Source organism: Panthera tigris, chromosome A3 (genome assembly GCF_018350195.1).
Source record: "Panthera tigris isolate Pti1 chromosome A3, P.tigris_Pti1_mat1.1, whole genome shotgun sequence".
In the NCBI taxonomy this organism is placed as follows: domain Eukaryota; kingdom Metazoa; phylum Chordata; class Mammalia; order Carnivora; family Felidae; genus Panthera; species Panthera tigris.
Window position 1 is genome coordinate 27,530,970 of NC_056662.1, and position 22,531 is coordinate 27,553,500.

At 39.1% G+C, this 22,531-nt stretch overlaps 1 protein-coding gene across 4 annotated transcripts in view; it reads right to left on the reverse strand.

Annotated features, from left to right (window-relative positions):
* The window catches only part of CSNK2A1 (casein kinase 2 alpha 1), a 53,223-nt gene that overhangs the window by 12,752 nt on the left and 17,940 nt on the right, over positions 1-22,531 (reverse strand). For 3 of the 4 annotated variants that reach the window (XM_042980704.1, XM_042980706.1, XM_042980705.1), the window contains exons 2-6: positions 11,327-11,536; positions 9,211-9,322; positions 3,354-3,455; positions 2,790-2,840; positions 1,371-1,430 (exon numbers count right to left, since the gene is read on the reverse strand). In XM_042980704.1, the coding sequence (XP_042836638.1) occupies positions 1,371-1,430; positions 2,790-2,840; positions 3,354-3,455; positions 9,211-9,322; positions 11,327-11,427 (426 nt within the window). In that variant the 5' untranslated portion in view covers positions 11,428-11,536. Of the gene's footprint in view, positions 1-1,370; positions 1,431-2,789; positions 2,841-3,053; positions 3,160-3,353; positions 3,456-6,249; positions 6,347-9,210; positions 9,323-11,326; positions 11,537-22,531 lie in introns of those variants that run through there. The other variant, XM_042980707.1, reaches the window with a different exon arrangement.

Sequence of the window (22,531 nt, forward strand, 5' to 3'; positions counted from 1 at the left end):
TCAAGAACAGGACAATCACTCCCACAGCTCTTCTTCAGAGACTTCCTCAAGATCCCACAGTCAAGAAAACTCCTAGCCTCTGGACTTCAAGTTCTGTCCCTGCACTGTTGTTTCAACATCCTTTCTGTTGAAAAACACCGAAAGAATATACCAATTGCAACACTTCCAGTATCTCCCCCTTACCCAAAGGCTGGATCATTTTCAGAAACACAGGCCCCTCAAAATAAGAAAACTGGTCTGTTCTACAAACCTCTCATTCAAAGAACAATAATCTTCTAGCAGCTAAGAGCACACAACAGAGGTTGGCAGATCACAGCCCATGGACCAAATATGGCCCGCTGCCTCTTTTCGTGACTGTTTTATTGGAACACAGCCACACCAATTTGTTTACGTATCATCTCTAGCTGCTTTTGTGTGACCACAGGGATAGTGTGAGAAAGAACCTATGGCCCACAAAGCCAAAAATTTTATTGTTTGTCCTGTACCTGATTTATTACATCAAATCCGATTTGAAAACCATGTCCAATCTCAAACTAAGGTGAACTGAGTAGCATAACCTTTGGGGTTTGCTAATCCCAGCCTTTAAGCCAGCTGATGTCATTGGCTAAGTTCTTGTCCTTCCTGAAGGGCAACTTCGGTTCCTATAGTTTCCAGGGCTAGACAAGTATATCCTTTAACTTTGTGAAGTCACGCCTGTCACAATACTGCAGGAGCCAATGGAGAGATCAAATATCTCTGTTGGGATAGCCTCTTTAGGGTACTACTAAAATTCAAATGCAGGCTTTATAGCAACCCTCATTTAGTAAGAATCTTTAGCCACCTCTTCACAATTTTCTCATCTATAGAGATGATCTTAATGCTTACTAGGAGCAAGACAATTGGTGATCTCATGTTAGAAATCAAAGTCCACTCTAAATCAGCAATCTTTGAGCAGAGATTTACATAATCCTTAGGACGATGACCCTTTGAGGGCTGAGTTGGAGTTTACTGTTTTACTTGTAGAATTTTAAGTAAAATAAAGTATACCACAAGCCAGCATATCAGAAGTTATTTTTGTTAAGTTTTGACAATCTAATTGTAACTTTCACAGGAGTACGATGGAGATTACAAGTATTTTTTAAAGGGGCCCCAGCTCACTTCCAAATACCATTTCCAAAGCATTCTAAATTACGTTCCTACTAGACTCTATTCCATAATGCTTACATTAGCGCAGGGTTCTGATGCTATTAACTAACTAAACACTTACATGAAGAGGCCCCTTCTTTCAACATACTTTCCAAAGTTAATTCACTGGCTTCTCCACAGTTAACTGGACCATTTAACAAAAGGAAGAGCAAACTAAAGATATTTAGTATCCCAGGTTCCCTTACCTTCAGAATCTCATACATGTAAAATCGAATATCATAGTCTGTTAACGTCTGGTACAATTGCTGTTAAAGACAAATGCAACATATAAGCCGTGAAATAATGCTGATAGGAAGGCAATTTCTCATCTTTGTTTGTAGTAATTCAAACCAAGACTTGGCTCGTTTGCTACCGTTCCAGGATGTGTCTGTTCATCAGTCTCTACTTCTCCAACAGAAACTTACTTTTTAAAAGAGATACTTTGGGTATTTAACTCTATATGCAAAAGTGAAGACTTAGTTAAACTTGTATTGCTTAAGCTATAACCCACTGTTGGGAACGTACCAATTTACACATGCAACATGCACTGATACCATACATTTGAAGTTTAGTCTGCTTTGCATTTACCTCCAGACCTTCCGATATAAGGCATTTTGGCAAATACACACCTTTCCTTAGTAGGGAACTAACCCACCTTTGATGTATATAGTTATATAAGCACTATGGGTCACCAGCTGGTATGCAAGATGGCTCCCTGCCAAATCTGTCAATTTGACAGAACTATTCCCATCCCAAGTTGAAAGTAAACTCTGAACTGTTGTGTATCCTTTCCAGGTTCCAAGAAGCTGCAGATTTTTTTTTTTTTTTTTAAATCTATGTATCATTCAGCTGTTAGTGATATCCTGACAGTTTTCCTTCAAGTTATCATTCTGCTTCTAAAATACTTACTTTCCTTTTTTTCATCCTCCCAGCAAAGGGTTCACAGGATTCACCCGTTTACTGACACATAACATTCTTACTACAGGACTGTGAAAAGGCAAGTCAAGTACCTTTACAGCTTGTAACCCCAGAGAGTGCCCACATTCCTCTGCTGTACTCGAATTGAGAACTGTTTGAAATAAGGAGGCTACCAGATGGGCTGGAAGTCAGAGATCTGTTGTAGAGGTCGGTGTTATGCCAGAGTTTGTACCATGCTTCTCTACCCACCCCCTTTTTGAGATCTATAGCCCAGAATTTCTGAGGGATCCCAAGGTATAAGCAGTCCTTGCTTGTACACACACAATGTATTCCTTCTCGAATACAGTTGTTTTAACGTGAAATCCCTACAGCCAGATCCTGACTGAACACGTGCTGTGGCTTTTATTAGGTTTGACATCTGTAGAAAGTGTCAAATGAATGGTAAAGGTGGTGAGAAGTAAATGTATTGGTAACTAAAAAGAGCACAAAACAAACAAAAGAGTGAAATACCAAGATGTGGAAAGTAGACATTGCTTCTACGTGAGTTTCCCTATCTTAAAATAAGGATAAATTCTCTATCTTAAGTAAGGATGAAAAGCTCTTTCGAAGCATGTTAGAAGGAAGCTCTTCTAATAGTAACATTGCTAAAAGGCTTTCTATGTGGTCTAAAAACCCAACACCTTGAAATGGTTGGTTATATATTATACCTTGAAGTCTGTGTTGTTTACGTGTTCAAAAACCAAGGCAGGGGTTCGTGACTAGGGGAAAGAAAAAGAAAACACACATTAGCAATAGCCCTGGCAGCTTTAGTAGGCACAATGTTGGCAGATACTACGTGGTGAATTTGGTAGTCCTTGCCTCAGTAGTAGGAAACCCTCTATTGCTACGAGCCCTCCCCACTCTGATCACCACCACACTTAGGTCATTTTTGGGATGGATTTCAAACAGAAGACATGGAGCTGAAGTCTCACCAGGCTCTAGGCAGCCCGACAATGCGCCCATCGCCCATCGGCATCGGACCTGAGTTTGCAAAATGGATTAACACATTTCAGTTTCCAGTGCTATCAGTCTCTTAGCCTAGAAGAATAAGAAATAGTCTGTGGGTGGAGGTCTCTTTGAAAGAAAGACCCAAGCTAGTTAAATGGTATAACTGATTAAGCACTTTTAAAGCAGGACTTAACGGTAGAGGGGGAAAATAAAGAGGCCAGTTGTGCTCCAGGTCAAACACCACCTCAGCCCTGGTGGGCCTTGCCAGCGCCTACCATACTCACCACAGGGTCTTTTACAATGTCTGCCAGTGTGATGATATTGGGACCGCCTCGTAAATTCTCCAAAATCTTTATTTCACGCTTGATTTTCTTCTTCTTTACTGGCTGAAAGGGTAAAAGTACATCGGTGAAATTATTTCAGAGTATTTCAACATGTAAATGTAATACATAAATGGCTACTTATGAGCTCTTTGAAGGAAAGGGTATGTGTCCATCTCCTCTCTGAATCCCCTTCTCCTAGCCCTGTGCCAGGGATTCTGCAGGGACTCAGCAAATGTTGAGTTGAAAGAAAAAAGATTTCATCCCAAAGAGCAAACCTCTGCAGAACTAGCACTTAATTCGTCATCAATCATAGCATGGTAACTTTTTATTTTTTTTTAATGTTTTTATTTTATTTTGAGAGAGAGACAGAGTGTGAGCGGGGAAGGGGCAGAGAGAGAGGGAGACACAGAATCTGAAACAGGTTTCAGGCTCTGAGCTGTCAGCACAGAGTCCGACGCGGGGCTCGAACTCACAAACTGTGAAACCATGACCTGAGCCGAAGTCGGTCGCTCAACCAACTGAACCACCCAGGCGCCCCGCATGTTAACTTTTTAAAACTATACAAACTAGGACTGTAAGTTATTAGTAATACTAAGACACAGCTTGTAAAAGTCTCTGACAATTAGGATGAAACATGGGCTCTTTCCATTCCTTCCTTTAAGTCTATCGACTTCCCCCACCCTACAGAGGGGAAGTCAGGACCAACAGCAAGGATGACCAAATCATCTTTGTGTAGCATAACTTTGTGGTTAAATGTGGGACTTGGAATCAGACTACGTAACGTGAATCTTACATTCATTGCTGGCTGTGTGACTAGGGGCAAATTACCTAAGTTCTGTAAGCCTTTCATTATGGGTAAAAATGATCGACAAGAGCACATATCTCAGAATATGGCTGGGACACAACCCATAATATCTGCCTAGCTTTATCACCAATATTCCTATAAATGAGCTGCTGCGTCCATTTTAAAAAGACCACTCTGCAGAGTCCCTTGAGTATATCTCCCATGTGCCTTTGTCCTCACCCATCATTTCTACATCGGTTCTCGTACAGAAATCCTTTTCATTTTTCTGGGGTGGGCTTTGGTCCAACTGCACTTCCTCCACAAAGCCTTCCTTCTAAATAGTCTAAAACAGTGATAGTCCAAAAGGAATACAATACAAGCCACAAGTGTATTTTAAATGTTCTAGTACCCACATTAAAAAAGTAAAAAGAAACAGAACACATTAATTTTAATATATTTAACAAAATATATCCAAAATCTTATCATTTCAACCTGTAAATCAATATAAAAATTCTAATAAATAATTTATATTTTTTTTGTGCTAAGCCTCTGGAATCAATTATATTTTATCCTCACAGCATATCTCCATTTGTACTAGCCACATTTCAAATGCTCAAAAGCCACACGTGGCCCGTATCTGCTACACTGGACCATGAGGTTTTTCCCAGGGCATCAGTCACCTCAGACTATTGATATTCTGCATAGAATTCTTAGAAATTGTTTTAAGTATGTTTTGTCTCTTCATCAACAAGATCAGTGGTTACCAAACTTCATGATCAACAGTCACCTGGATTTTTTTTTTTTTTTTAAGTTTGAGAGAAAGAGAGCAAGAAGAGGAGGGATGGAAAGAGAGGGAGAGAGAATCCCAAGGAGACCCCACACTGCCAGCACAGAGCCCATTACGGGGCTCGAACTCACAAATGGGGAGATTGTGACCTGAGACGAAATCAAGAGTCAGACGTTTAACTGACTGAGCCACCCAGGTGTCCCTAATAGTTACCTGTGTTCTTAAATATACAGATTCCCAGGTCCCACTTAGATCTGCTGAATCAGAATCTTGAGAATGGAGTTAGAGAGCTATTCTTAGATATTTCCTAGGTTGATAATCCAGGTCTAGGAACTACCAAACCATACTGTAAATTAACCTTGTCTTAAGTTCTAAGCAGGAGGTACAGAAACAAGCAAGTCTTGGAAACAGACCATCCTCAAAATCCAGCTTTGTAGTTATGCAGCTTTGGGAAAAGCACTTAAATGTATCTGAATTTTTTTTTTTTAATGTTTATTTACTTCTTGAGAGAGAGAGAGACAGAGTGCAAGCAGGGGAGGGGCAGAGAGACACACACACACACACACACACAGATCTGAAGCTGGTTCTAGGCTCCGAGCTGTCAGCACAGAGCCCCACATGGGGCTCGAACCCACGAACCTAGAGATCACGACCTAAGCCAAAGTTGGATGCTTAACCAACTGAGCCACCCAGGCACCCCAAATGTATCTGAATTTATAACTTGCCTTGTAGAACTGTTGTAATGTAAATATCACAGATAGAATAGGGCCCAATGCAAAGTAGACAATATATGGAAACTGTTACTTATAGAGACTCCCATGGTCTACATTTAATTCAATCCACAGCTTTTAGCCTTGCTTCTGTTAGAACTCAGTACACTGACTGAGAAGCAAGCTGATGAGAAGTCTCCTCTTTTTGCTTCACTATCAGATCTTTGTGATCTGCTAGAGTATCTGGGAGATCTACTTTCCAGGGACTAACCCATCAATCTATCACCTGTTTTCCACTAAATCACTATTTTCCAACTGCCAGCTATAGCTAAGGCTTATAGCTAAAACTTACAGCTAAGGCTACTGGTTAATGAAATTTTTTTCCTACAGAATCCTTAAAATCTGTGAACTTACAAGGCTGGTTTGTGATAGACCAGGCGGGTGACTTAAACTCTAATTTAATGTGATCAACGCAACTATTTTGTCTTAATAAATAGGTAGGAGAGATCAAAAATTTTAAATAGAGTTTATGAACGAGCTTCATCTATATTTACAACCATCTTTCTATATAATTACAGTGAAATATACAGTACAGTTAGGAAAAGACTGGAGTACAAAAAAAAAATCTTTCCAAACCCCCCTTCACTCAAAATCATCAATGACTCCCAACAACCTAGAAGAGAGAAAAATCATGTTACCTTTTTTTTTGTTTGTTTTTTTGTTAAAGAAAGAGCGAGAGCACGCACAGGAGCAGAGGAGGAGGCAGAAGGAGAGGGAAAGGGAGAGAGAGAATCCCAAGCAGGCTCCACGGAGCCTGAGGCAGGGCTCAATCCCAAGACCGTGAGATCATGGCCTTAGCGGAAATTAAGAGTCTGAAGCCCAACCTACTGAGCTACCTTTTAAGACTTGAAGGAAATGCAGAGATTATCTTTTCCAGCTGACCACCAATTAACTTTCCTTTCCAAGTTCACCTTCCATGCATGGTCACTCAACATCTTCCACAGGAAAGATTTCTCTCACTTATTCCTTCCTCTTTTCTTATCTTGTGGATTCTTCCCTTCTCTACTCCCACCCATACCTATCCAAATCCTCCCCCCATTCAGAGCCTGAAAACAGCTCCTGGGAGCTTTCCCTAACCACCAGCTTCTTCTGAACTGTGAGACCAACTATTTGTGCCTTTTATGACACTAGATAACACCTCACTTTATTTTACCATATCCCTCTCCACATACATATCATCCTACAATTTACACAGAATTTCAACCTCTGAAGTATATTTCTATATACAGATTTTTTTTTTTAAGTTTACTTATTTATTTTTGAGATGGGGGAGGGGCAGAGGGACAGGGGAAGAGAGAATCCCAAGCAGACTCCGCACTGTCAGCAGAGCTCAATGCGGGGCTCAAATGCACAAACCATGAGATCATGACCTGAGCCAAAACCAAGAGCTGGACACTTAACCTACTGAGCCACCCAAGTACCCTCTATATAATTTTTTATTTGATCCCCATAACAACTGAGAAAGACAGAGAAAGCAAGATTATCTCATTTGCACAGATGAACAAAACATCTTAGATTAAAAGGATTACCAAGGTTAATTACTTTTAGAGTTTGGGTTAGAATCCACATGTTCTAATTTCGGGCTTAGTTCTGTTCCTACATGTGACATATAAGACAGATAAACTTTCCGGTTCCCAAAAGGTATGCCAAGGCATCCCCCACAAATTTATAGGGGTTCTGTGAGATTTTTAAGTTTTGAGGGAGATATCAATTAATATCCAAATCTGCCAGGGAAGGAGTATACTACCAACCTGAGGTTGTTCTTAGTTTCAACATTAGATTGCACTACATTCCTTTTGATGGTGTATTTTTGCAAAGCTGGGTTTTCAGCCCTTCCTGTGACAAAAAGTAAGTACTACACAAAAACCAATGTTGAAAAGGAAATGAGTCTATTAGTGTCCAAATGATTCCAACATTCGAGAAGCTGTGCAGTGATCAACAGATGTATATATCCCAAAGCTCATCAATTATGGTCATATAAGCATAAAATAAATTATATTGTCTTTCAATTTCTGTGTCTAACAGTTTCGTTTTTTAAATTTTTATGAAGTTATTTATTTACTTACAGAGAGGGAGAGCGAGCGAGCCAGGGTGTGCACATGTGCTCGAGTGAGAGAGAGGGAGAGAATCCCAAGCAGGCTCTGTGCTGTCAGTGCAGAGCCTAACTTGGGGCTTGATCTCATGAACTGTGAAACCATAACCTGAGCCGAAATCAAGAGTTGGACACTTAAATGACTGAACCATCCAGGTGCCCCAGTGTATAACGTTTGAAATGGCACCCAAGTTAAACATTTTTTTGTTTTTTGGACTTAACTACTTAAAAGTTACTGACTCAATATGGGTGGCTGTAAATTGATGAAGTCTGGGAACCTTTGCTTCTCAGTATCAAATATGGGAAAGTTCCTATAGCAAGGAACTATATGCTAAGTTCCTGGCATATGACAGCGCACAGTACAGTCGTAAGTAACTTCCAAGTTGCATGTTGGTAGCCCCCTGGCCAAACCTGGCCTACACAGTGTGTGTATGTATGTATTTGTTTATGTATTTATTTTAGAATGGAAAAGAGCAAGTGGGGGAGGGGCAGAGAGAGACGGAGAGAGACAATAACGAGCAGGCTCAGTGCTGTCAGCTCCACCTCACGGACCAAGAGATCATGACCTGAGCCAATATCAAGAGTCAGATGCTTAACCGACTGAGCCACCCAGGCACTCCTGTAGTGTTTTTAAAAACTCTTGAGCCAACATTTAAAAATCAGGGGAATTCGTATATAAATACAAATTTTTATTTCCTTTTTGGAGAAGAGTATCAAGCAACACTGGACCTGCACTACTGCGAAGTAATTACCAGCCGGAGCTGGAGCACACACAGCAGTGCCCGTCGCAGGCACTTACATCACACTAGCTGCACAGACGGCAACTGCCTGCCATTTAAAGGCCTGCGTTTGGACTCCTTAGCCTCACACAGAAAAGGTAACAACTTACTGAAAACAAAAGGATGGAATATAACTGAAAATATAGGAAATCAGTATTAGGCAAGACCTAGGAGAGAGAAGATTGAACCTTTACTCCCTTCCTCTGCCACAATCTCGCTGAGCTGTATGACTTGAGCCAAATTGCTTCTTTTGCTTCAATTTCCTGATCTGTCAAATAAAGACAACCTCTTCTGGGCGCCTGGGTGGCTCAGTTGGTTAAGCACCTGACTTCAGGTCAGGTCATGATCTCACAGTTAGTGAGTTCGAATCCCGCTTCGGGAGAGCCCCACTTCTTTCTCTCCCTCTCTGCCTCTTGCTCACTTGAGCCCTCTTTCACAACAACAACAGATAACCTCGTCTATCAACTTCAGAGAATACAGTATAAAAGTGTTAAAGCATTACAAAAACCTTTTCAAACGCTACTTTAAAAAAAAGGTATCACTATTATTTAAAAATCTAAATCCCAAATACTCCTGAAATTATAATCTCTTTCTTCTTATACTCACCTTGAGAATTTTAACAACAACTTTTTCATTATTTGTGATGTTGATGGCTTCAAATACTTCACTGTATTTACCCCGGCCTAATTTTCGAACGAGTTGGTAGTCATCTTGATTACTGTGAACAAAAAAAGTCAAAGTCACAATGATTTTAAAAGTTCAAACTATAAGGCACTAATTAACTTTAAAAACTCTACTACCAGTAGGAGTAAAAGAAATAAAAGGCATTTCCAATAATTCCCAAATTGGTTTCTCTGTATTTTAAAAATTGGGCCATTAATTAAAAATGTGTGTTCTAAATCCTAGAATTAGAAAAGTTTAAGTCTTTCAATTATTTTTTCAAATCCCACACTGTTTACATTTCTACTGGCATGCCACACATAGCTACCTCATATTAGGGTTTGTTATGTATTTATATCCAACAACAGACAGCTTTCCCTTGGAGGATAATTTTTATATACCTCTGGCCTCTCGTGCCTTGGCCCGGTGTCGGCACCTAGCAGGAAGTCAATTCATGTTGTAAGAATATTTCAATTCAGCCACACATTAGAAGCAGATTTTTCATGGACCTTTTTGCAGGTAAGTGGCTTTCAAACATATAGGCTTGACTTCCCACTTGCCCTCCAAGGCAAACTCTGAGGACAGTCCATGTAAAAAGTTTGCAAATCACATTACAGATCATGAATCATAGTTAGGGGCCTCTTCCTCTATTTTTACCCATATTCCATGACCACTAGCAACATCAGAGGTAAAAAATAAGGGAAAGGCCAACATTTTATCCCTGCCTCTGATTACAATTTAGATGACTTTGCTTTAAAGAGTAAGTCAAAATTCTATTTACTCCTGCTGGGGGCACTGAAAATCCAACATGTAACAAATTAGCCATCCATTGTCCTCAAGCAGCCAAAAAGAAAGTGAAATGAACAGACAAGGCAGATGGTACTAAGGACAACGGACACTGTATTAAGGCAGGTCTGGGGGAGGAGGCTCTTAATTCTGGTGGAGTTCTCCTGTGGCAGACACAGAAAACAAATGCATGTGAGCCAAGAGTGCCATGCCAAACCTCGGAAGGGCTGTTTAGTGTTATTTAAGCAGAACTAAGTGCAAAGCACTCAATTCAAAGACAGTGGTTCAAATTTTGTTAGCAAAACACAAGTATTCCTAGAATTTGAAGCCTGTGACAAGTGAGGAATTGTTAGGTTATCAATAACAACATTTATTGATATTGTACCACTGGTTCTTGATGGTATCTATGAAGCACACTGTAACTCCTTGTGCAGAGGCAATGCATTTACTGTTAAGAATCACGGCCCAATCAGGATTACATACCCCCTTGTGTCAATATTGGGAGACTATCTTTAACCACTTACAGGTTATATACATCACATGTGAATAGATATAAAATGTAGCATGTGGGAGCTACTGCTTTATGCATTTCCAAATTGCTTTCTTTTGCACTGGATGTCAAAATGCTTTTATCACAGTTAGTATGACCTGATCAATTAAATACCTACATGTTGGGACAAGAGATACAAACATCCAAATGAGACTGCAGAGAGAATAGGGGCAAACACAACTACGGAGGTAGACTGCAACTGTTCAAAATGGAATTGGGGCTTAAATCCACGTTACACATGGCTTGCTTCATGGTAACAGTAAACGCTGATAAGGGTTTAATTTTGTTTCTATCAGAAAGAGGACATCTTTCTGGAGAACTGTTTCATCCTTCAGTATCATCATGGGACAACATTCTCTGACCTCAAAAATACTTTACGTAAGAGTATGGTTTTTAAAATCTCTCAAGTATTAATTCTCACCTAACTACAAAGCCCTTAGGTGAGACAAGCTGACATGTAACTCTTTGTTACCAGCCTTTTATCCAGAATATGTAAGTCCAAGGAAAGAATAAGAGACAGAAGTAATTTTTAAATGGTAAGCCCAACAAAACTGTTAATTTGCCAAAGCAATACGTTGCTTCTTCACTGCTGAAGAAAACACAAATCAGGTTTTAATCTTGAGGTTTATAAATGCAGTCAGGAAGGATTCCTAACACAAATTACTCAACAAGTACACAAGAATCAACCCTATGAGTGAGGACAGTGAAGTAAGAGGAAATAATTACCCCCACTCCACCACATGTGACTCATAATCCCAGTACTCTCGGGGTCTGTGCGTATTAACATCTGTGTAAACTCTGGCCCTGCTTGGCACGGGTCCCGACATGTCAGACAGGTTGGCGAATGAAGGTGGACTTGATGTTTGGAGATCTGGCAGTCAATGTGTTCAGAAGCAGCTGGGGGTATGACCTTGTTTCAGACCTGTTTTCTTCAAACTGCAAACACAAAATGCATAAAGTCCAAGGAATTATTTTTAAAAAGCATGTGTGAAGAAAAAAAAAACCATCTTATAATAATGGCCTCAAATATACCTCTGACTCTGGGAATGCAAGCTGGTGCAGCCACTCTGGAAAACAGTATGGCGGTTCCTCAAAACACTAAAAATAGAACTACCCTACGACCCAGCAATTGCACTACTAGGCATTTATCCATGGGATGTAGGTGTGCTGTTTCAAAGGGACACATGCACCCCCATGTTTATAGCAGCGCTATCAACAATAGCCAAAATATGGAAAGAGCCCAAATGTCCATCGATGGATGAACGGATAAAGAAGATGTGGTATATATGTGTATGTGTACGTACACACACACACACACACACACACACACACACACACACAATGGAGTATTACTCGGCCATCAAAAAGAATGAAACCTTGCCATTTGCAACTACATGGATGGAACTGGAGAATAGGTATTATGCTAAGTGAAATTGGTCAGAGAAAGACAAAAATCGTATGACTTCACTCATATGAGGACTTTAAGAGACAAAACAGACGAACATAAGGGGAGGGAAACAAAAATAATATAGAAAAAGAGAGGGGGACAAAACAGAAGAGACTCATAAATCTGGAGAACAAACTGAGGGTTACGGGAGGGGCTGTGGGAGGGGGGATGGGCTAAATGGTTAAGGGGCACTAAGGAAACTACGCCTGAAATCATTGTGGCACTATATGCTAATTTGGATGTCAATTAAAAGAAAAATAAAAAATACAACAAGCTAAAATAAAAAAAATATATACCTCTGACTCTTCTACCTATTAACCAATGACTAGATCCCAACTGTGTCAACCACAGTGTTTCCTATTACCCGGAAAGTAAAAGAAAAAGAAAAAAAGAGAAAGAAAACAAAAACAAAAAACAAGAAACATACTTAAAACCATGCTGGCCCTAATTCTATTCTGCATCATCTAAAGTTTGGATGCTCTTTATAAGACAGCCTGGAAGGGAAAAATGGCACTGAGGACAGACCTATCAACATTACTACCATTTATACATTCCACAGAAATCATTGGCAAGAGTAGCTTTCCATAGCTCAAGTAGGAGTGCTAAAAGACTAGATAGAACAGTGGCAAAGCCGGGAGTACCAACTGTTAGCCTGACTCCAATGGTTATGAAACCAGGAAGGGAATAAAGACATACATCAAAGTTCAATGTCTTTTTGTAACAATCCAAACCATTCAGGAACCTTGCATAATAATCAGTAGATCCTTAATCCCTCAAATTGTGCCATTTGAAAGTCATACTTGATTTCATTAAATTTAAAAACAAATAATTTCCTCCTGATTTATTTAATACAGGAGGAAACTTAATAGAAACTGGTAGAAGACAGTAATATATGTTACCTGAACTAATGCAAAATTTGACATAAAGGGAAAAGTGGTAAACTTTTAGAAACACGCTTTCTACCAAATCAGTAAACTAAGTCTAGAGAATAGGTAAACTGTGATGTCTTCCCCTGACCATTTGAATCTATTTATCTTTTCAGAGAATCCTACAGCATTTGTTGATCCCCTTTACTCTGCATTTAATTAAAAATGTATTGGGGCGCCTGGGTGGCTCAGTCGGTTAAGCGTCCGGCTTCAGCTCAGGTCACGATCTCGTGGTCCGTGAGTTCGAGCCCCGCATCAGGCTCTGGGCTAATGGCTCAGAGCCTGGAGCCTGCTTCCGATTCTGTGTCTCCCTCTCTCTCTGCCCTCCCCCGTTCATGCTCTGTCTCTGTCTCAAAAATAAATAAACATTAAAAAAAAAAAATTAAAAAAAAATGTATTGAGTCTCCAGATTTTATAACCTGAGAACGTATCACTTATGTAGGTTTCTGGCTAAGGTTGTGTAACCTCAACTTAACTACAAGGAAACACTGGACAAACCGAAAATGAGGAAGCTTCTATTAAAAAGGAGCAGTGAGGGAATGGGGCACCTGGATGGCTCAGTTGGTAAAGGGTCAGACTCTTGATTTCAGGGTCATGCGTTCAAGCCCCATGCTGGACGTGAAACCTACTTTACAAAGGTGGGGGGAGGGACACTTGGGTGGCTCAGTGGGTTAAGCACCTTACTTCAGCTCAGCTCAGGTCATGATCTCACAGCTCATGAGATGGGTTCTTGAGTTTGAGCCCCATGTCAGGCTCTGTACTGACAGCTCAGAACCTGGAGCCTGCTTCGGATTCTGTGTCTCCCTCTCTCTCTGCCCCACCCCTGCTTGCGCTCTGTCTCTTTCTCAAAAATAAATATTTAAAAAATTTAAAAAAAAAAGGGGGGATACACTATATCCTCAAAAATGTCAATACTATAAAAGAAAAAAAAGAAGGCTAAAGAGACATGACTATATACAATGTCCTACCCCTAGACTGTATCCTGTACTGGAGCGGGAGAAATGGTATAAAAAAAAATACTATGAAATCAAATGATAAAAACATTTAGATGGTAAATTACATGTGCACAAGAGTACAGTCACATAATAAAGCAAATGGGGTAAAAAAATATTACAATAGGTAAATCTGAGTAAAGGGGATACAGATGTTCTTTGTACCACTTTTGTTTTTTGTTGAAATAACGTGATTTATAAAAACTGGTAAAATACACATAACATAAAATTTACCAATTTAACCATGTTTTCTTAAAAAAAAAAAATACAAGAATTGCAGGAGCTATAGTTAACTCCCAGCCTCAGAGGGCCAATCATGGGTGGACATGACATTACAAAATGAGACCTCATTTTTTTCTCTGGGAAATCACCTGAGTCACGTGGAAAACATTCCCCAGTTCCCATTTACTAGTCCATGTATCTATCAGTCTTATCACCCAGTCTTCCTCTGCTTTCTTAAGGCCTTGGCATTCTCTGTGAAGAGGAGAGCAAGACTACTCACTAATGAAACTCCTGAGATTCTCAAGTACTTGTTTGACCCTTGCAGCTTTGTGCCTCATCAGCTGGGACCTAATTAATGAAACGGCGGACTTGATTCTCCAGTGGGAGGAACTGCTTGCAGTTTTGCAACACCGGGAAGACGTGCTTCACTTTACTATCATGCATACCAAATAATCTGTTTATAGTAAGACAGTCATTCACAGGAATTTCAAATGGTTGGCTTTCATGAACTATATAGGGAGAAGAAAAGAGAGAGTCCTTGAACTGTACCTCAGCAACCTCAGATAAATAAAATGGCACAAAGAGGGACAGAAGATCAGTGACAGGCTGGGGATAAAGAGGGGAAGTGAAAAGATAGGAAAGAGAACTCATTAAAGATAAACATTTTATTTAGAAATAGTATTTCACTTGCAACCTCTGTAAATATGTATGTATGTTCATATACAGCCTAACAAGAAAGAAATAAAGGGACAGCCTAATTTTCTCAATTACTGATTGGTTCTTTCATACATTCCTTCCTTTGTCCATCCCTTAAGTATATGAGCATCAACTATGAAAAAACATCCTGCTAGTCCTTGGAAATAGAATAGCAAGCAAGGAAGAACAAGGGTGAGACAAAAATGCCTTTAAGATTTTATCTGCAAACTAAGGATAATGGAAACTCATTGAGGAGTTGTTTTTTAAGTAGGTTACATTCACGCCCAATGCAGGGCCTGAACTCAGGACCCTAAGATCAAGACCCAAGCTGAGATCAAGAGTCAGACATTTAACTGACCAAGCCACCCACACACCCCTCACTGTTGAGTTTTAAGCAGAAAAGTGACCCATGTGTACATTTTGAAGAGTTCACTCTGGCTGGATGTGGGACAAGCAGAGGAACAGATTTAGGGAGAAAGAAGACTGTTAACAGTGACTTATGCAGGAGCAATGACGAAAGCTTGCCCAATTGTGGCAGCAATGGAGATAAGTGCACAAATTCGAGGAACAAAATTTGTGGTGTAAAATCAATAGTTCAGGGTCGTCTAGATAATGGGGTAAAAAGTGGGAGGTGACTTTTAGATTTCTGTTGATACCATTTATGGAGACAGAAAACATTCTGGAAGAGAGCTCATTCATCAGGTTTTGGACTTAAGGTTAAAATGGAGGAGACATTAAAAAGGATGCTGAACAAGCAATTAGATATTCCAAGTCTGGAGCTAAAAGAGCCTCTCAGCTTTAAATATGTAACCCTCACAGCAATTCTATGAGGCAGCCATTTCTCTCCCTAATCTACAGATAGGAAAACAGCCTAAGTAAGTTTAGTAGCTTGGCCATAAATATCCAGGAGAGAGTTGGGATTCAAAGCGAAGGTGGCCGACCTGCAAGGTTCAAGTGTTTGCATTCCCATAGAACTGGTCACTTTGTATCTCATATACAATAGTCTTCAAACCTTAACTTCCTTGGGGCACCTGGGTGGCTCAGTCGTTTAAGCATCTGACTTTGGCTCAGGTCATGATCTCAGAGTTTGTGGGTTTGAGCCCCATGTCGGGCTCTGTGCTGACAGCTCAGAGACTGAAGCCTGCTTCAGATTCTGTGTCTCCCTCTCTCTCTGCTCCTACCTCACTTGAGCTCTCTCTCTTTCAAAAATAAACAAACATTACAAACAAACAAAAAAACCTTAACTTGCTTATTAGACACTTAGCTCTCTGAAGTCCAGATGCATGTCTGATTTATCTTTTGACTTTACAGTAGCCAGTTCAAGGCTCTACATTTTGTAGGGTGTTCATGAACTATTATATGTTGACCAAATCAAGGCTGTTTCTTTTCAAAAAATGAAATGTAATGAAAATGAAATTTGCCTCCAAAAGGTAGGGTAGCCCTATTCTGGCAATCTGGTACAAAGCTAGGAGAATCGGGAGAACAACTCAAGGGTTCCTGAGTTGCTGTTCCCTTTGCATGCACGTTCTCTCTCTCCCAGTATTATAGTTTCCTCTGTTCATAACAGGGCCACAGTTAAAATTAAGAGAATATTGGAGAAACTTGATGTTAGCAATTTTTACAACAGCTTTTTTAGAAGTTGGTGAAAGTACCTGAGTCCTAGATATCCTGATGATCAATCGTCCTACCTAGTGTTCGTAATACAAGCATATCCTAAGAAAATCTGACTTGAAGAAAAAGTATTAACTTTCTTAATAATTCCATTTTAAATGACCTAACTTCATCCTTACTGTCTCGTATGATTGCATAAAAGGAGGTGTAATTTTAGCTGATAACAATTTCATAGGCCTAAAAAGCCTTCAGAATGACTCTGAATACATGGCTATGTTTTGTTTGTTCATGCTTAGCCTAACAGAAGCCAATTAATCAACTGAAAAATTATCTTGTTGGTAAAATTTTCTCTATTAAAGTCAGACCACACCTACAACCAAAGCCAGTTATATGGCTCTGTTTGACCTATTCTTTAATAAAATGCCAGTAAATGAAAACTCCATCTAACTATGAGGCTAAAACATGTACTGCCAAAATCATAGGTTTATCAGCATAAATGGAATATAGAACTAATTAATTTCTATTAAAAACTCTTCTCGCCTTCCTCAATCTCTCCCTCTAATCTCTTCTACTCCATGTGATTTCTGTTTTTCAATCTGGCAACTAAAAAGAAAACTGGAGGCTTAGTAAATGATCCCAAACCAGAAAACTGCATGTCTGATTAATCATCGTACCAATGTATTTTTATAAATAAATTTCCCAGCAGAACTGGAAAAGATTATTCTGGAACCTTAAATTTAAAAAGTTAAGTCCATTTTCAAACTTCAATACAGTTTTACTAGTTCTTTTAACCCTAATGTTTATGAGGGTCTCCATCTTAAAAACAAAACAAAATAAACCCTCCCAACCCTAGATAAGCCATAGTGAATGAGTAATATCTCATAATCATCTAGACGGCAAAGATTTCTATGGTAAAAAATGAGGAATGTGCTTACATTGCACTGACTGCATGATTTAAGAATGCTTGTTCAGAAGAAAAGCAGTTGTATAAGGAAAACAACACCTTTTCAGCACTGCTGCAGAGAATCAACTCTTCTTCCTAGCAATCAGGCAGCATACACTGCAAAGAGATGATTTGTGGAACAAACTCAGGGAGAACACAACTAGATACTTGTGACTTGCAGAAGCAAAGACAAACAGTCATAGAAATTTGCCTTTTCCCCTTTCAAAGTGGCTATGAAATGAACACAAAAAAGCAGGAGTTAACACAATCGGAATTACTTGTTTCATATGTCCATAGTTCCCCTTAATTTCCCATTCTCTCTTCCTTTCAAATCAAGAGCAGAATGTCCACTCAGCAAGCATTTATTAAACAATTATTATGTATCAGGAAATGTGTGCCTATTGCTGGGAAGGGATTATTTCTCTAGGCCTTGGAGAATAAAGAGAAACTATCTCTGCCCTTGACAAAGAAAACAGACCATCACACTCTCAAGCGATTAGTGCTTGAAAGAGTGAAGTCTAAGATGCTCTGCAGGAATTGAAGGGAATTTAAGTCACCCACCAACCCAGTGTCATTCATTCAACAAATATTTATGGAGTACCTCAAAGTCTGGGGAAAGCTGCCAGGGAAAAAATAACATCTAAGCTTAGTTTTGAAGGATGCACAGAAATTACTCAGATGAAAAACAGTAAAACAAGAAATTGAAAAGCACAAGACTTTAAACAAGTTAAGAATTTTAAAGACCTGTAACGTTATACCCTAAAATTACCAAAGGCTGGCATACCTTGTCATTCCCTATAAGCAGCACACCAGATCAGCATTCCTTTTTTTTTTTTTAATTTATTCTGGGGGTGGGGGTGGGGGCGGGAGGGCGAGTGGGGGAAGGGCAGAGAGAGAGAGAGAGAGAGAGAAAGAAAGAAAGAAAGAGAGAGAGAGAGAGAGAAAACGAATCTTAAGCAAGCTCCACACTCAGTGCAGAGCCCAACACAGCCCAACGCAGGGCTGGATTCCATGACCCTGGGATAGTGATCTGAGCCAAAATCAAGAGTTGGATGCTCAACTGACTGAGCCACCCAGGCACCCCTCAGCAATCCTTTTATATCTGGTTTGAAGAACACTAGAGAACACTCTACTCGACTATGTGTGCCTTAACAAAAAATTATTAACTCATAACCACTGCAGTTCAGATCTCATTCTCTTCCTTTCTCCACTCATACAAATAAGTTCTACTACAGAGGTCACAAAGCAAAATGCCTAGAAAGGACAAATAAAGAGCTAGCGGGTGTAGATCCACGAAAGTGTAATTGGAGCTTCTCAAAGTAAGAAACCCAGATTTTTGCAGGTAATTTCCCTGTCTTCAGTAATGGTGGGCTAGGTTATTTGGGTCAATCTTTCCACTGAGAACAGCTAAAAAGAACGGATTAAACACACACACAAAACACACTCTCTCTCACACACACACACATATATACACATTCTTGTTTTCTCTCTCTTAAATAAAACAGATAAACAATTATAGCCTATAGTAAAGAGAAAATGAGAACCCAGAGAAGCAAGCAAGCCCAAAGGGTCTTTGTTGATCCCTGAAAATTAGAATTTTGTTCTGACAGGAACCAGAGCACAGGGCCCTCAAAGGGTAGAAGTCTAATAGGAGACTTTCATAATAAGCTGACTTCAGAGGATTAAAACTTTAGGGTGAGAGTGAATGAGAAGTGGAAGATCCAGGAAAGAAATACAACTCTATGGAGGGAATATCAGATTAAAAAAATTGTTTTCAGGTGGTTCCTGGACCTGTAATGTCCAGATACCTGATATGAACAAGCTCTCTGTGGGGGGGGAAAAAGCACCTTGCTATTATAGACCTCGAATGATTCCTACAAATAATTTTTCAAATAGAACACACAGCCTGTACTCAAAGATAACCAGGTATTGACAGAAAAGACTACAAGGGTAAGACCTGGCAGAAAAAAACCGAGAAAAGACATACAGACTTCTGATCTTATCAAACTCAAACCAACCACGTTGATGATCTCACGGTTTGATGATGAGTTTGAGCCCCACATCAGGCTTTGCACTGAACACACAAAGCTTGCGTCAGATTCTCTGCCTCCATCTTGCTTGTGTGTTCTCTCTCTCAAAAATAAACATTAAAAAAAGTTTTTTAAAAATTAAAAAAAACATGATTATGCTTATAGAAATATGAGATAAGCTTCAGAATACTAGCAGGGAACAGGATACTCTAGAAAGTAACAGATTTCAAAAAGTGAAAAGAACAAAATAGAATGTTTAGGAAGAAATAAAAAATAACAAGTGAATTGATTTAAGAGTAAATTCAACAAAGTTGAAGACAAAACTAAGAAATTGGAAAATAGGCCAGTAATTATCCAAAATATAGCAGAAAAGTCAAAACTATGGAAAAGGAAGAAAGGAATAATACTGTGAAATGGTTTAATATACTTTTGATCAGTACCAGAAGAAATTGAGAAAATGGGAGACAGCAAGGGCAATATATATTTGAAAGAGGTGTAACAGCTGAAAATTTCCCAGAAGCAATCAGACACAAACACATTCCAGAAGCCAACAAATTCCAGACAATAAATAAAAAGAAATCCACAACTAAACATACAATAATAAAACAGCAAAGACAAAGACAAATCTGAAAAGCAAACAGAGAAGTTAGATTACACTCAAAGAAGCAACAGCAGAACAGCTGATTTTCCAAAAGCAACAATGAAGCCTAAGACAGTTTAATACCTTCAGCGTGCTAAGGAAAAAAATCTGCCAAATTAAAATTCTACATCCAGCAAAGATCTCTAAAGAAAGAAGATAAAAAATAATCCCGGGAAGTCCGCGTGGCTCAGTTGGTTGAGCATCCAACTTCGGCTCAGGTCATGATCTCACAGTTCATGAGTTTGTGCCCTGCGTCGGGCACTGTGTTTACAGCTTGGAGCCTGGAGCCTGCTTTGGATTCTGTGTCTCCCTCTCTCTCTGCCCCTCCCGACTCAAGCTCTGTCTCTCTCTCTCTCAAAATTAAACATTAAAAAAAAAAAAAAAAATGGGTATATATAAGTATATATATATATATAAATGTGTATACACACACACACACACACACACACACACACACACACACACACATCCATCCATCCCCTTTGGAAGGTCTGTGTTGAAGGAGAAAGAGCAAAAAAAGAGAAAAACTATGGAAAAGTTCAAGCAACCTTTGACTATTAATATTAGACTTTGGTCAATTATGGCTCCAAGTTTAATACCTACAATGGTATCTACTTATATAACAAAAATACCATGTATTTCAAAACTAGAAAGTGGGGGGAAATAGAATGATAAAAAGAACCAAAAAAAAAGGGGGGGGGGGGGGAGAAAAAAGAAGAAAAACCCCAGAACATAAACAGAAAAAAGTTAAACTGAAATATGGCTAATTATATTCAATATAAATGAAATAAATTATCCAGAAAAAAATAAAGACTGTCAGACTAATAAAAAAACACATCCAAATGAACTAGAATAACGAAAACAGTTCTGAGAAAGAAAAATAAAGCTGGAGGAAGCACACTATTTAAGTTATTTACTACAAAGCTACACTTATTAAAAGTGTGGTAATGACAAAAGGATAAAACAGTGGAGCGGAATGGAAAGTGCAGAAATAAATCCCTACAAATATGGCCAATTGATTTTTGACAATGGTACAAAAGCAGGTCAATGGGAAAAGGGTAACCTTTTCTCTAAAAGGTTTTAGAACATTTTAACATCCATATGCAAAATCATGAACTTGACTCTAAACCTCACATACCTTATACAAAAAACAATTCATAATAGAGGCACCTGAGTGGTTCAGTCGGTTGAGCATCCGACTTGGGCTCAGGTGAGCTCCAGGTAGGGCTTCGTGATGATAACGCAGAGCCTGCTTCAGATCCTCTGTCTCCCTCCCTCCCTGCCCCTCCCCTGTTTGTGGGCACTTGCTCGCTCTCTCAAAAATAAACATTAAAAATAATTCATAATAGATGGTGGATCTAAATACAAAATTAAACATTTTCAAAACTTTAGAAGAAAATATTGTGATCCAGTGGCCAGGAATTAGGATTAGGCAGAGGTCTTAAAACGTAACAGCAAAACACAACCCATAAAGATAAAAATTGTTAAACTGGACTTTATTAACATTAAAGTATTTCTCCTCTGTGAGAAGCACTGTTAATGGAAAAATAAGCCAGATGGGGAAAATACATTTGCAAATCACATATATGATAAAGGACTTATATGCATAATATATAAAGAATTCAACAATAAGAGAACAACCCAATTAACAAACAGGCAAAAGATCTGAACAGACATTTTGCAAAAGAAGATCTACGGATAAGCATATGAAAAGATACACAATATTGTTAGTCATTAGGGAAAGTCAAATTAAAGTAAAAATTAAATACACTACAGACCTACTAAAATGGCTCAAATAAAAAACTGAGAATACCAAAAGCTGGTGAGGATGCAGAATAACAGAAACTAATTCATTCCTGATGGGAACACAACACACTATATAGCCATTTGGGAAAACAGTTTGGTTGTTTCTTATAAAATTAAACACTTACCATACATTCTCTTAGGTATTCCCACTCTTAGGTATTTTATTCAAGTGAAAACCAATGTTCGCACAAAAACCTACAGGTGAAAAGCTGATAGAAGCTTTATTCATAATTGCGAAAAAATTGAAACAACCAAGATGTCTAACAGGTGAATGGATAAACGAATGGTGGTACAAGCACACAGTGGAAAACAAACTACGATTTAAGCAACATGGATGAATTTTAAATATATGTTTCTAAGTGAAGAAGCCATATCCAAAAAGCTACATAATATATATTTCCATTTGTAGGGCATTCTAGAAAAGGCAAGCCATAAAGACAGAGAACAGAGGAGTGATTGCCCCAAGCAACAAAATTGTTCTTTTTCATACTGTAGAGGCGGATTTATTGCTCTAAGCATTGTCAAAACCCACTGAACTGCACACCACAAAAGAGTGAATATTATTGAATGCAAATTCCTAGCTCTGTCCACTGACAGCACCTAGAAGCAGTGTCAACA